This window comes from Gastrolobium bilobum, unplaced genomic scaffold, assembly GCF_033153095.1.
Source record: "Gastrolobium bilobum isolate Gb01-03AN ecotype WA unplaced genomic scaffold, APGP_CSIRO_Gbil_v1 utg8959, whole genome shotgun sequence".
NCBI lineage: Eukaryota > Viridiplantae > Streptophyta > Magnoliopsida > Fabales > Fabaceae > Gastrolobium > Gastrolobium bilobum.
Window position 1 is genome coordinate 761,582 of NW_026899316.1, and position 13,337 is coordinate 774,918.

The following is a 13,337-nucleotide window of genomic DNA, read 5'->3' on the forward strand; positions in this document are numbered from 1 at the left end:
GCGGAAGTCAGTCAATGAGATCCTGGATCTTGGATCTCGACAATACCTCGACCTAAACTTCAACAGGTCGGGCAGCGCAGCGGAAAAATCAAAACAAAATGGGATAGAGAAGGAGAGAGAGAGAGAGAGAACACAAGCAGTTTTAACGTGGGAAAACCTTCTTTAATGAAGAAGTAAAAATCCACGGGACCTAGTTCAGATCAAAAATTCACTATGAAAATAATGGTTACAAAGAATCAAATACATTAATGTGGTGGTTAACTCAACCTCTCCAACAATGGTGATAATCAAACCTCCCTAGAGATGTTTCACTCAAACTCTCTCTAGAGATCTCTCAAACACAAAGCATAAAGCTTTGCTCAAACAATTTTCTCTCAAATTTCTAATCTTTCTCTTCTTAACCTAGCCTCCTCCCTTAACTAATGAATATATAGAGGAGGTGGAATTTAGGGTTTAAAGTTTAGGGTTTTTGGGAAATCCCTCAAAGGGCTTGGGCTTAGCATTGAAGGAGGAAGCCCAACAGATTTTTCCTTAATCATATGATATTACCAAGCAAACATGTAGAAGGTGTTATTTCGTTGTTTTCTGTGTCGTTGAGAGTAGAGGGAGGATTCAATCGTTGATTTACATCCATGTCTTACTTATATGAGTTTGTCTAAAATTGCGTTTGTGAGAAAATTACCTTTTAAAAAATTTAACTCTGTTAACAAAATTTTGGATGAAAAATCAAATTAGGGGGTAAGTGATAAAGAAATTTTAAGTAGGGAATAAATGATTAAAAATTTCATGTAGGGAGTTAAATGATTTTAAGAAAACTTATACGGAGATTCTTGTACTTTTCCCAAAATTTAATGGCATATTCTTAGTTGGAAATCAAAGCGAGTCATTAACTCCTCATAAGACTTATAAATAGCCCGTGGAAAAAGATTGCTTACACATAAAATATTTGAGTCATACCTGCTACATTAACCCTGTTTACACATATGCATGAATTTAGTTCCAACTTATATAAAAATATGGGATAGATTATTCTGTCTATCATTTTTTTGTCTAGCTTTGTCTACCACTCTTTAACACCATTGGATCAGAATCTCAAGAAGAAAGAAAAAGATAAATATTAGTTAAGATTCTGATCTAATGATGTTTTAGAGTGATAGGCAAAGGTAAGCAGAAAAAATAATAAGTAAAATAACATATCCTTAAAAATATTAGGCTTTCTTTTAAGTTTATGAGAAATATTTAGAAGTACTTTATTGCATTGGTATAAATTAGTTCTATGATTGTAAAGTTAAATATACTTTTATTTAAACTAAGAGATTATTTTAACCCATAAAATGTTTGTAACTAGTAAAAAAGATATTCATCAGGCTAACAGTCTTTTCTAATATTATTTATTCTTATCTATCAAAACAAACATAAAAAACAATAACTTTGATAAATCATTTTTGGAAACTAAATTTAGACAAAACAGAGAAATAAATTAATAAGTTAACCCAACCTAACGCACCATAATTAAGGGGATAGTCAATAAATTAACAAACATTTTTACTAACAATATCAGAAGTTATATAAGCCATATGATACATTTTTAATTAGGAAATAAGAGAATTAATACAGAAAACTATATTCTTGTTTTTTTTTTTTCTGTACAAAATATTGCTAAGCAGAACATCCTAACCAAAAGTTGAGTGTCATTCTTAGCGTCGTTGGAAATTGAACATCTTAATGGCAAAGGCAAAGATCAATGCAAAAGTCAATGCAAATCCTATAATTACAGCTGCAACCACTCCCAAAAAATCATGTTTGTAACCAAAGTAATTTCTCAAGAAATCTTCCACATTTGTACTTTTGCCATTAAAATCAATAGGCTCTTGTATATCTCCAAATTGTGATGCCACCAATCCATACAAAGTCCATGCTACTGGATTTGCCCAATAGTACCATCTCCACCAAACAGGGATCCTCTGTTCACCCATGCCCAAAAAAATAAATAAAAAAGTAATCAAGTCCTATATATATAATAAAAATAGGGTTCGCTTTTTCTGCAGTTAATGCAGATAAGTTATCTGCAGTTAATGCAGATAAATTATCTGCAGTAAGCCCAATACGACGTCGTTTTGGGAGGAAATCATGGTATTTTTATAATTTTAATTTATTTCAGGGTTATTATAATTTTTATAATTATAATTTTTTGATTTTTCAATACCAAAACAATGTTATTTTAAAAATAAATATAGATAATTTATCTGTAACAACGCATAAATATTTTTCTCATAAAAATAAGCACTTAACTTCAAAGGAAGCTTAAACTTACTGGTCTTGGGATTAGGAATCCTGAGAAGAGATTCCAAACTGCATAGAATCCAGTGGAAAGTATAATGGCCATTGATGGGTTGGGGGTCATGGCTGCAGACATCATGCCATAGTAGGTGAAGTACAGAAAGGTGAAGTACATGAAGAATAGGTACCAGAAAACTTTAGTCACAGTCCACTCAAAACCAATCATTGCATAAACTATAATGCCATATACCACAGCTTGTAAAAGAACATAAGGGAGTTCAATTACGACCTGCAAGAAAATATAAAGATCAGAAAACATAAGACACTGAAGAAAATTATTTACATGTCTCTAAATAACAACAAATTGCTTGCCTGAGCAAAAGCATATGCCAAAGGTGAATACATTCCAGCAGCTTTTTCCCTATAAAATACTGTTCTTTCAACAGCCACCAATGGTTGTGCTGAATTAGCATTCTTAATACCAAGAAGGAGAACAGCAGCATACATTGAGCCCATGGCATTAAAAAGATCTTGTTGCTTTTTACTGCAATGGATATGGAAACATACTTTTAGAAACATGAGTTTGAAACAATAAAATTTCATAGTTTACAATTTTGATCTTACATTTTGGAGCCAAGGTTCCAATAGATGCTCCCAAACAACACGGAAACAGCTGTTGTGTAGAGAAATCTTAGGGCGGTGTACAGATTATTGCGCCAATAAGACCAATGTTGTTTCCATAAGCAAGCCATGCATTGAGTAAAAAAGGATCTTGAGTACTGTGAAGGAAAATAAAGGTCTTCCGAACCAGGAGCTGGAGTACTCAATTCTTTAATAAGTGCTTTGTTTCTCCTGAAACAAAATGCCAAAGACCAATTTATATCAGCAAACATTCTATATTGTGACTAACAACTTACAACAAAAATAATGTACTTTTTGCCATTACGTGCTTTCAAGCATATTACTTTCAAGTTCTATAGGTAGATTAGACTTTCATATTATTGAAATTTACCCGTGTAACTCTGAATTTTTGTACACCTCAGCAAAATCAATCCCCAATTCCATTTCTTTTGCTGAAGTTGTGACTTCCAACATCCATGTTGCTGGGTTATAGCCGTCCACAATGGTATGGACACCTTGAATTCCCTTCATGAGAAAAATGTACACAAGAGTGAAATTTTAACAAAGACAAAAGAACTAAAGTGTAACATGCACTTCAATATTCCTTAACTTTCATGAGAGTTTTACCTCAAAGTAACTGATTAAATGAGAAGAATGATGTCCTAGTGGCCCCACGTATATCTCTTGCCCTCCTCGCTTCATTAGGAAGAGCTACATTTCATTGAAAACAAAGATCAGAAACAAGGTAATGGAAGAAAATAAACTAAAAATAAAATTGCTACAATTTTTTAATCTGCTTATTTCACCTCATCAAAAGATTCAAATATATCAATGCTAGGTTGATGGATGGTGCAGACAACTGTTCTTCCAGTATCCACTATTTTCCTAACTGCTCTCATAACAATAGCAGCAGCTCTTGCATCTAGCCCTGAAGTTGGCTCATCCATGAATATTATAGAAGGATTTGCCACAAGCTCAACTGCAATAGTCAACCTTTTGCGCTGCTCTGTTGAGAGACCGTTAACACCAGGCAATCCAACCATTGCATTCCTTAGTGGTTTAAGTTCCACAAGTTCCATGACTTCCTCAATGAACATCTACAACCATTAGCGTTAGTCATTTCCAAACTTAGTAAATTGACAAAACATTCAACTATGTTTTTATTGCCACACTCTTCTTACTTTTGACATTTATAACATAATGATTCCAACTGACATGTAATTTATACTCAACATGGGAACTAGATACTACCTTCCTGGTTTCGGCATTGATTTCTGCGGACAATCGGAGCCATGCTGAATAGAGCAAGGATTCATATACGGTAACATAAGGAGAGTGGATGTCATTTTGTTCACAGTATCCAGAAATTCTTGCAAAGGTTTCTTGCTTCTTTGGATAGCCAGAAATTGTGATGTTCCCACCAATATATCCACCAGTTTTTCTACCAGCAAGTACATCCATCAGAGTTGTTTTGCCAGCACCAGTGGAACCCATTAGTGCTGTGAGAATGCCTGGCCTAAAAGCACCACTGACACTCTTCAAAAGAAGCAACCTATCCTCAAGAACTCCCTGACTCCTCATTTCCTGCAAGTTAAGTGCAAGGATTCAATAAACTTATACTTTAACAATAATGCTCTTAAAGTTTATAAAAAGTGTTTTTCCAATTATTTATTTTGTTAGCACATTACCTGTGGCATGTCCACAGAATATGTTACATCATCAAAGGTGATAGAATATGGTTCAAAAGGAAGAACCATTCCTCCTCTTCTGTTATGATTACTCTCCACTGCAGCTTCTTTCCTTGTGGATAAAGACTGAGCGAAAGTGCTTCCACCATCCTGTTCATTGCTTTCAGATTGCTCAGATTTAACAGTCTGATGCTGCACAATTGCTGCTAATCAATTTGAGATATTAGTACATGTTATAGGCTCTCGTTTGGTTATATAACCTTTTTAAGATGAAGAAACTCACGGTTCAAGTAAGTAAGAGCAAGCATGTAACCAATATTGAACACTATTGTATATCCAATCAGTGCCCCAACACCTATCCAATACCACTTTGACTGAGTAAAGAACCCGCGGGATTTCAGAACTTCTACTCCTAGCGGTATAGTTGAGTTAGGTAGAACCTTTCATAAAAACATATATCCATACATCAGATTATTTATGTGATAAGGCTAGCACAAAAATGAACATACATATTAGTAAAAAAAAATACTTACATGTCTCCATCTTTTGCCTAGGAACTCATTATTTACTAAGGCATTCTGTCCATACATCATAGGTGACGACCAGAAGCCCCATAACCACCATTTTTTCATATTTTCTGGGGGCATAAAACAAAGGAAATAGAAGAGTGCTATTTAGTGTAATGGGAGAAAGACAGAGATTGATTGATTTATTTTGGTATCTATGATACCTTTTGACAGGACGAAACCACTCATAGCAATAAGGATGGTCAATGCAAACGACCCAATTGTGAAAGCCACTATCAATTCTCTACCAAGTGCTGCTATGAATCGGAATAAGGCGGAAGCCATCTGGTTAACAAATATCAGAAGTAGGAATTGCCTAAAGAATCTGCATTAAGTAGAGACATAGATACATGTCATTATTTAATCAGTAGTATTTTTAACACACAAGAGAATGAAGAAAAGAGGGAAAATATCAGTTCACAAGTTTCCTAATCATGAGTTGAAAACACAGCTCATTTACCTTCCAATATTTGGATCAAAACCAATGACGTAGTAGGTGAGGAATACCCAGATTCCCACTTGCGCAAAAGTAATGGGGATTTTTAGGATCCATGCAGGAAGAGCATACACCCATGAAGGGAAGAAGAGAAAGTCCCTTTGCTTGTAAAAAACAGGAAGCTTTGAAACTGTCACAGTAAGGTCAGCAAAACCATCCAACAGAATCACAAGAAGGCCATAGTACAATGCACCCGCATATAAACCACCATTAGTCACTGAATCTGGGTGCATCTCAGTCCGGAAGAAAATGGTCATGGCAATAAAGGCCACTACAGCAAGCTAATTAAAGGTGTTGTGAAAAGATTAGTAATGGATATGATTATGTAAATAATGTTGCAAGGTTGCATGACACATTAACTTGAAAACTTGTGAAAGTCCAAACCTACTTGGCAAAGCTGGTAGATGTGGACAAATGAATTACGCTTCATGAGTAAATATTCTCTTGATAAGCAAGCTTTCAACAGTTCCCATTTTCCTAATCCATACTTTTTGGTAGCCAAAGCTGCTGGGTGGCTTTTGGACTTGTCATATTCAGTAGCAAGTTCATTAGCAAGGCTTTTCCCAACATGAAATGAATGAAGTGCATCTACAAACTCTTTTGCTGTGACAAATCTGTAAGGCTGATCTCTATGTGCCCAATATTGCTCCTGATCTTTCCTTGATGTCACCTATAATAGAATAAATTTGAACACTTGTAAGAATAAATTGGTTTTACATTTGACATGTACTTTTCCCATGCAGACAGATAGAAGTTAAATTTACACTTACTTCTTGCAAAAAGTCTGCAACACCTTTCCTCTCAGGACATTTAAAACCCATAGAAGCGAAAAATTCAAGAACATGTTCACGGGGACCCTGGTATACAATTTGGCCATCAGAGAGTAGAATAATGTCATCAAAAAGATTGTAAGTCTCAGGTGCTGGTTGAAGGAGTGAAACTACAGCAGTTCCTTTGAGAGAGTAGATAAAATGTTTGAGTGAATTCACAACTTGAAAAGTTGTTGAGCTATCCAAACCAGTAGATATTTCATCCATGAATAGTGCTTTAGCTGGTCCAACCAACATCTCCCCTGTATTTATAGATATATATTGATTAAATATTTTTGCATAATGAATTGCTTGAGTTAATTAAACATGATGCACACTTCAAAATTGAAACCAAGCTCTGTTTCACCTGTTGTAACACGTTTTCTTTGTCCACCAGAGATACCTCTTAACATTGCATTTCCCACTATAGTATCAGCACATACCTCCAGTCCCAAAACCTGCAAATATAAAGCAAAACAAAAGAGAAATTAGCACAAGCTGACTTTATGACTATCAGAGAAAGTTTTGAGTGCATGAATTCTTACCCTTAGAATATAGTCTGTAATAAAATTTGCTTTCTGGCCTTCAGTTGCTACAGCCTGAGCATCATAAGTTCAACCACTTAGTTATCAATCATTCTATATATAAGGGATAGAAGATATAAATAGTTGATGCAAGTCAAATAGGTAAAACATGTTCCTAACAGACAATTATCTCAGTCTTACCTTCATGTAGACATCGATATCTGGATCAGGAGTTATATTTGCTTCTTTTTCTCTTCTTGACACCTCGGCTAACAAGTCTGCAGAATGCAAAACAATTTTTAGTCAAAACTTAGATTTTCATCTGAAATTTTTGCTTGTGGTTAAAAAAAGTGCAATCTTGTATAGACTAACCATAACGAGCCCCAACTCCTTGGACTCTTGCTGAGAAGGCCAAGGTTTCTCTCACAGTCATTTCTCCAATATGAAGATCATTTTGACTGACATAAGCAGCAGTTCTTTGGGGTACAAATTCATTCATCTCATGACCATTATAAGTCACCTTTCCAGTGAACTGATCAAGAAGTCACACCTTATTAACTAGAAAATCCAGAATGGGAAAATAGAACAGAAACACAAACACATCATTTAACAATTAAATATCTTTTGATTTATGTCTTAACCTTTAGTTTTGAATCAAGTTCTCCAGCCAAGGCCAATAGGAGTGTGGTTTTTCCAGAACTTGGAGGGCCCAAAAGCAATGTCATTCTGGAGAGAAGCAAACGGAGACATGTTACAAGGTTTCAAATATCATAGCTAATTAGATTCTTGTCTCCCAAAAGAGATAATCAATAAATAGAGAGATAATCAATAAATAGAACAATTTCTTCATTCTTACCTGGCAGGCTTTATTATTCCACTAACATCCTGGAGAATATCTATATGTTGTTTTCTAAGTGGGAGTACATGAAGGAAGTTCAATAGGCCCTTTAAAACCCAAAAAAAAAAAAAAAAAAAGTGTATTAGAACCTCCTTCAGAGTGATTATATAGAGGAAGAATTTTATTGCACTTCTCGGTGTTGATTTTCATCTATCTAATAGTCATAATTTAGTTGAGTTATCACAATTAATTCCAAATAAATTAAAATAGTTAGATGGATGGAAAAATCAACGGTTAAGATAGAGATTAAGACTTCTTAGTGTTACACTGGAATCAAAAAATCTCTCTCTATATATCTCTATATACATATAGAGAGAGAGAAATATGTTTCTCACGTTTGTCTCATGCAACACACAAAAATTCGATGGGATCCACTTTTTCTTTTTCTCTTTTTTTCTTAGTGGATTTCACTCATTTTTTTTGGTATTACATGAGACAAATTGTTTCATACAACATGAGAAATATATTCTCCATATATATATATATATATATATATATATATATATATATGGGAAATAGAAGTATCATGTTGTAGGAAAATAATTATGTCATGCTATAAACACAATCAATGTGGACCCCATCACTTTCTTTTCTTTTTAAAAATGGTGGGGTCCACATTGGTTGTGTCTATAGCATGACATAGTCATTTTCCTACAACATGATACTTTTATTTCCCTATATATATATATGTGTGTATGTGTAAAGTGTGTGTCCTCTTAAAGTACACAAACTTATGTCCAGAGAGATAAACACAAAGAGGTATGGGTCCCACTGAAAAAAAATAAAGACAAAAAAAAATAAAAGTGCAGGTCTCACCTCTTTATATTTATCTCTCTCTTAAAAAGACTTAAGTTTGTGTCCTCTAAAAAGACTCCTCTATATATATATATGGGTCAGGATCATTTTACACCCGTGTAAGTTACACTCTCAATCCTGTCTGTTGATTCAACTTATATCTAAAGGCTCAAATTTTTTAAAAATGTGAGCCATTGGATAGAAGTGGATCAATGGTCAAGATTGAGTGTAAGACTTCTAACTCTTACATCGGTGTAAGAATATCCTGCCCCTATATATATATATATATATATATATATGAGAAGTATGAATATAATATTGTAGAATGCAACATAGGTCATGTTATAGACTAAAAAAAAAATGAGGCCACTTCAAAAAAAAAATTCTCTCTACTAAACAAAGTGGGCCTCACATTTTTTTGAATCTACGACATGACCTAGATTGCATCCTACACCATTATATTCATATTTCTCAATATATATATATATATATATATATATATATATATTTAGAAAAAATATTACGAGAATATCCAACCTGAGAAAATCAAACCCTACACATATATTCACGTTGAATGTTTTCGTTTACTTACCTCTACTTTATTAACCATGTAGTTAGCGAAAGTGGGCAAAGCTCTACTTCCTACATGAACATCTGCTCCTACGTTCATGTGCTCAAATCGAACCTCTATTGTTGGAAGAGCAATTCCAACTCTTGATAGAGGAAGAAGAAGCCATCAGTGTCATTCTAAAGGCAGTTTAATCAAAATCAAGAAGAAGAAATGACATTAATTATTGCAGGGACACTCACCTATCTATTCGATCCCTGAGCTTCCGCATAAACTTCTCATTATCCGCTTCAGCAACTCTCACCAGTCTTTCAAGTAAACCTCTCCTTTCTTGTAACCCAAGTTGATGCACATCAATCTCATTGGCAACCCCTTCGGGTGTAGTCAACAAGCCTTTCCTCAAGCGTGCAACCGTAGGAAGTTTCTGAATGGAAGCCCATTTGAGAGCTTCTTCATCATCCTCTTGGTGGAAAGAGTTAGCAAATATTTCCATACCACTGTTACTCCATATTGATGTACTCCCAACCCTGAAACTACTTATTATGTTGTCTCCTTTGAAATTGAAACTATTTCTAGTACTTCCTTCTTTAACACTACCCCCATCCTCCATTTCCCACACAAACAACCAAAAGTTTCAGCTTTCAAGAATCCCACATAAAAAAAGAAGAAGAGAACAACGCAAATTTTTTTCTTAGTTTTACTTGAATGTAAACAAGAGATGATGTTGGGATATTTATATATACACAGAGAGGATGGTACAATGCACATGGGCGGCTTAGGAAAGTTGTCACTAATAACTGAACAATGCTTCCTATAACATGGCATGCGTATCCTTCATTGGAGGAATAGAATAAACAAACCAATGATTATGGGGAACACTTGCCACTTTCTCTATTATAAAACTATGGGGTACCCTTTTAATTACCTCGGCTGTTTAGTCAATTTTGTCTTCTACTTCATTGGGGGAATAAACAAAACAATGATTATAACTAAAATATGTAATAACATGTCATATCAAACCACCCTTTGATCAAATATGCAGAGTGATATCATTGATTATGTCTTTTAAAACTGCTCTGTTTTAATCTGTGATCTGTTGCATATTATAAAGGGGACATCATTTGGCACATAGTGCTAGTTAAAGCGCTAGTGGTATTCGTTACCCAAAAAAAAACGCACTAGTGGTATTAAAATGGGTTTACTTTTTTTAAATTAATTGTTAGTAGAAAATTTTACATTATTACCTAATTGACTATATAATGATTTTGTGTAGAAAGATTTACATCACATCAGATCAAATTTAAACTTTATTCTTGCCAAAAAAAAAACATCATATGAATTCAACATTATGAAAATACCTCGCAAAATTAGCTTTAATCTTTGCCAAAAAAAAATTAAAAAATGAGCTTTTATATGTAAACAGATTTAAGATTGGGAAACAATTTCTTTATAAAATTTCAAGGGTAAATTGCATACAATTGATTCTCAGCCCTATTTTCGGAAGCCAAAAAATTTAGTGCGCTGAGATTTGTCATTTAAACTCATGATTATTTAGTTAAAGAATTCGATTTCTTTTTTTTTTTTTTTTGGTATCCTAAAGAATTCGATTTCAATGTAAAGCATTGTATACATTTTTTAACTTGCATTGAATAAAACATTTTATTAGCTATTTGTAACATCCTGAGGGCGGAGAGTGATCGCCGGTGTGAAAGAGCATAGACAAGGAGCGGCTCCTGACAGGCTTTCAGCGGGGGTTACATGCATGAATGAATCGAATCGACACCCGAAAAAGAGGGATTTCAAAGACTGTGCAGGTGTGAGACTGCACAGTTTGGGATAGCTTATAAGAATTAATTGTACTACCTATACTAACAAGATGCATCTTTTTTTCGGTAGCCCGGAACGGAAGAACTCCACAGTTCAGCGTGCTTGACTTGGAGCAATTCTGGAATAAGTGACCTCCTGGGAAGTTTTCCCGGGCAGTGCGCGAGTGAGGAAAAAGCACACTGAAAAGTCTCGTGTTAGTATGTGGGGATAGTCGTTGATTCTTGAAGCGGCCGGGTGTTGCACTATTAATATAAATAAATAAAATATCAATACATTATTCAATAAAAATAAAAAACAACTTAAAAGGTGGCAATGTATTGAAATTTAACTCTTACTCAAATTATTTTGTTAAATATTAATGAATAAAATTGGATTTCATCTATAACAGTAATAATCATTTGTTACGTTATTATTTAGTAAAATTATTTGAATAAAATATCATTTTATAAGAATGATGTTAAAATTTATTATTTCAACATTAAAAATACTAAAATTCCTTTTTTATGAGTTTTAGGTTTTAAAAAATCACTTAACTATATTTAAAAAAATTGGACATGTTTTTTGATCAAAAATTATTTTTCACTTAAAAAAACCAAACAAATGGTGAATTGAGCAATTAAAATAAACAAATTAAAAGAAATATGTAATGAATCATGAAAAAATTGCGACAAAAGAAATAGTTAAACGTATTAAATATTATTTATATAGTTAAATATTGGCAAATTGAAAACAAAGTGCAAAAACTTTGAGTTAATAGATTATAGTGAACATGTTTAAAAACTTTGGGGGTGAGGGGATGTGTTCGAACCTCCCCAGTACCACTTTTGGGAGAGGTTTAAAGCCTTAATCCTGGACCCGCCCCGAATCGGACTAATCGCGAAACGATGAACCGATGGGTTATTTCCAAAAAAAAATAGATTATAGTGAACATGTTTAATAATCTAGACTATCATCATTGGCGAAACCCTCAACCCCAAATATATTTTTTTTAAGAGAATATTAATGTCTCGTAAAGCATAAGCCGCCGGAGGAGTTCCTACGACCGCGACCTTGAAGGGTATTGGCCACAGTTAAATGGGCATAGTGATTTCATCCATTATGTCATACTCTTATAATAATAAAAATTTAAAAAAGTAAATGCACCCATCATGATACTTTAATTCGACTTTTTTGGGTCACTCTGTGAATTAGAAATTGAAAACAGTTAACGCACTCATCATATTACCTTTTTTTTTTTGGGGGGGAATATTTCATCAATGAGTGAGATCAATTTTATCGTCCAATCAACCTAATTTATCGATTGATCTCGCGAAGATTATTTTCATGATTACTTGGCCACAATAACAAAGAATACTTTTCCATCTTCAGACTTTATTTCATTTAAAAAAAAAAAAATTAATGCCAAGAATCATCAACAGTTCAATAATTAAGAACACGATTAATGATGTTGAAACAAAAATGCTTTAAAGAAAAAGGAACCATTCAAATTTTAATTAAAAAAATAACCATAAATTTCAGTGGCTAATTTTCGTTCATCAAACCGTTTATTTTATTGAATTTTATTCGTTAATTAATTATTAATTTTGAATAAATTATAACTTTTATATGGACGAAAATCAACAGTTGAATGTGAAGTAAGACTTATTAATCTTATTAGGTCAAAAGATATATTCTCTATATATAGTAAGTTATTTTTATAAAGTGTAAGAATAAGAAATTTTATATCAAATTTTGATCATTGATTTGATTACATCTAATGGCTCACATATTTAATAAATCAGAGTCGTTAGATATAAGTAATATCAATGGCCAAGATTATGAGTGATTCATTATTCTTACGCAGTGTAAAAAAATTTATTTTTATACTGTAACATATCTCGTATATAACTCATAAGACAAAATGAAATATATAATAAATACATGCTTATAAAAACGATGATACGCAATCAACATGCACGATTTTGGTTACTATATTAGTAATTATTAATGTTTAAAAAATTTATTTTAACTAAATAAATATCAGGTCACATATTGCATTTTTCTAAATGACCTATGAATAGAGTTCATGACATTAGCAATTATCTTTAAAGGAAAAGGAAGCGAAAATAAGAAAATAACGACAAAACAGACAAATGGGACAAATAAACCTCAGCAGTGATTTCATTTAGATTTCACACCAATCACAACGTTGTCGTCCAGGACTTTGTAGCAGCAAAATGATAGTGGTTACTAGTTACTGTCTTTTTTTATTTTTATTTTTATTTT

General features: G+C 33.3%; 1 protein-coding gene across 2 annotated transcripts; it reads right to left on the bottom strand.

The window, feature by feature from the left end:
* Positions 1-1,697: 1,697 nt before the first annotated feature.
* LOC133289481 (pleiotropic drug resistance protein 1-like) lies at positions 1,698-9,786 on the bottom strand. 2 transcript variants are annotated; one of them, XM_061487422.1, is made up of 23 exons: positions 9,488-9,786; positions 9,270-9,390; positions 7,841-7,929; positions 7,626-7,710; positions 7,357-7,516; positions 7,186-7,262; positions 7,006-7,059; positions 6,828-6,918; positions 6,422-6,723; positions 6,040-6,321; positions 5,616-5,932; positions 5,320-5,480; positions 5,123-5,226; positions 4,873-5,029; positions 4,590-4,792; positions 4,153-4,485; positions 3,708-3,998; positions 3,529-3,612; positions 3,293-3,426; positions 2,905-3,132; positions 2,653-2,824; positions 2,315-2,569; positions 1,698-1,964 (listed from the first exon to the last, which is right to left on the bottom strand). In XM_061487422.1, exons 1-23 carry the CDS (start codon positions 9,736-9,738, stop codon positions 1,698-1,700), a joined length of 4,218 nt encoding a protein of 1,405 aa, XP_061343406.1. In that variant the 5' UTR covers positions 9,739-9,786. The 2 variants fall into 2 exon arrangements, with proteins under 2 accessions (XP_061343406.1, XP_061343405.1); XM_061487421.1 differs by having other exon boundaries at positions 4,590-4,795; positions 9,488-9,761.
* Positions 9,787-13,337: the final 3,551 nt, after the last annotated feature.

Excerpts from the sequence above, each read along its gene's own strand:
- LOC133289481 (XM_061487421.1), bottom strand. The coding sequence starts at position 9,738 with ATGGAAATATTTGCTAACTCTTTCCACCAAGAGGATGATGAAGAAGCT. Across the intron at positions 9,391-9,487 it reads CTCAGGGATCGAATAGATAG|AGTTGGAATTGCTCTTCCAA; the intron begins GTGAGTGTCCCT and ends TCCTCTATCAAG. Across the intron at positions 6,919-7,005 it reads TTACAGACTATATTCTAAGG|GTTTTGGGACTGGAGGTATG; the intron begins GTAAGAATTCAT and ends TTATATTTGCAG.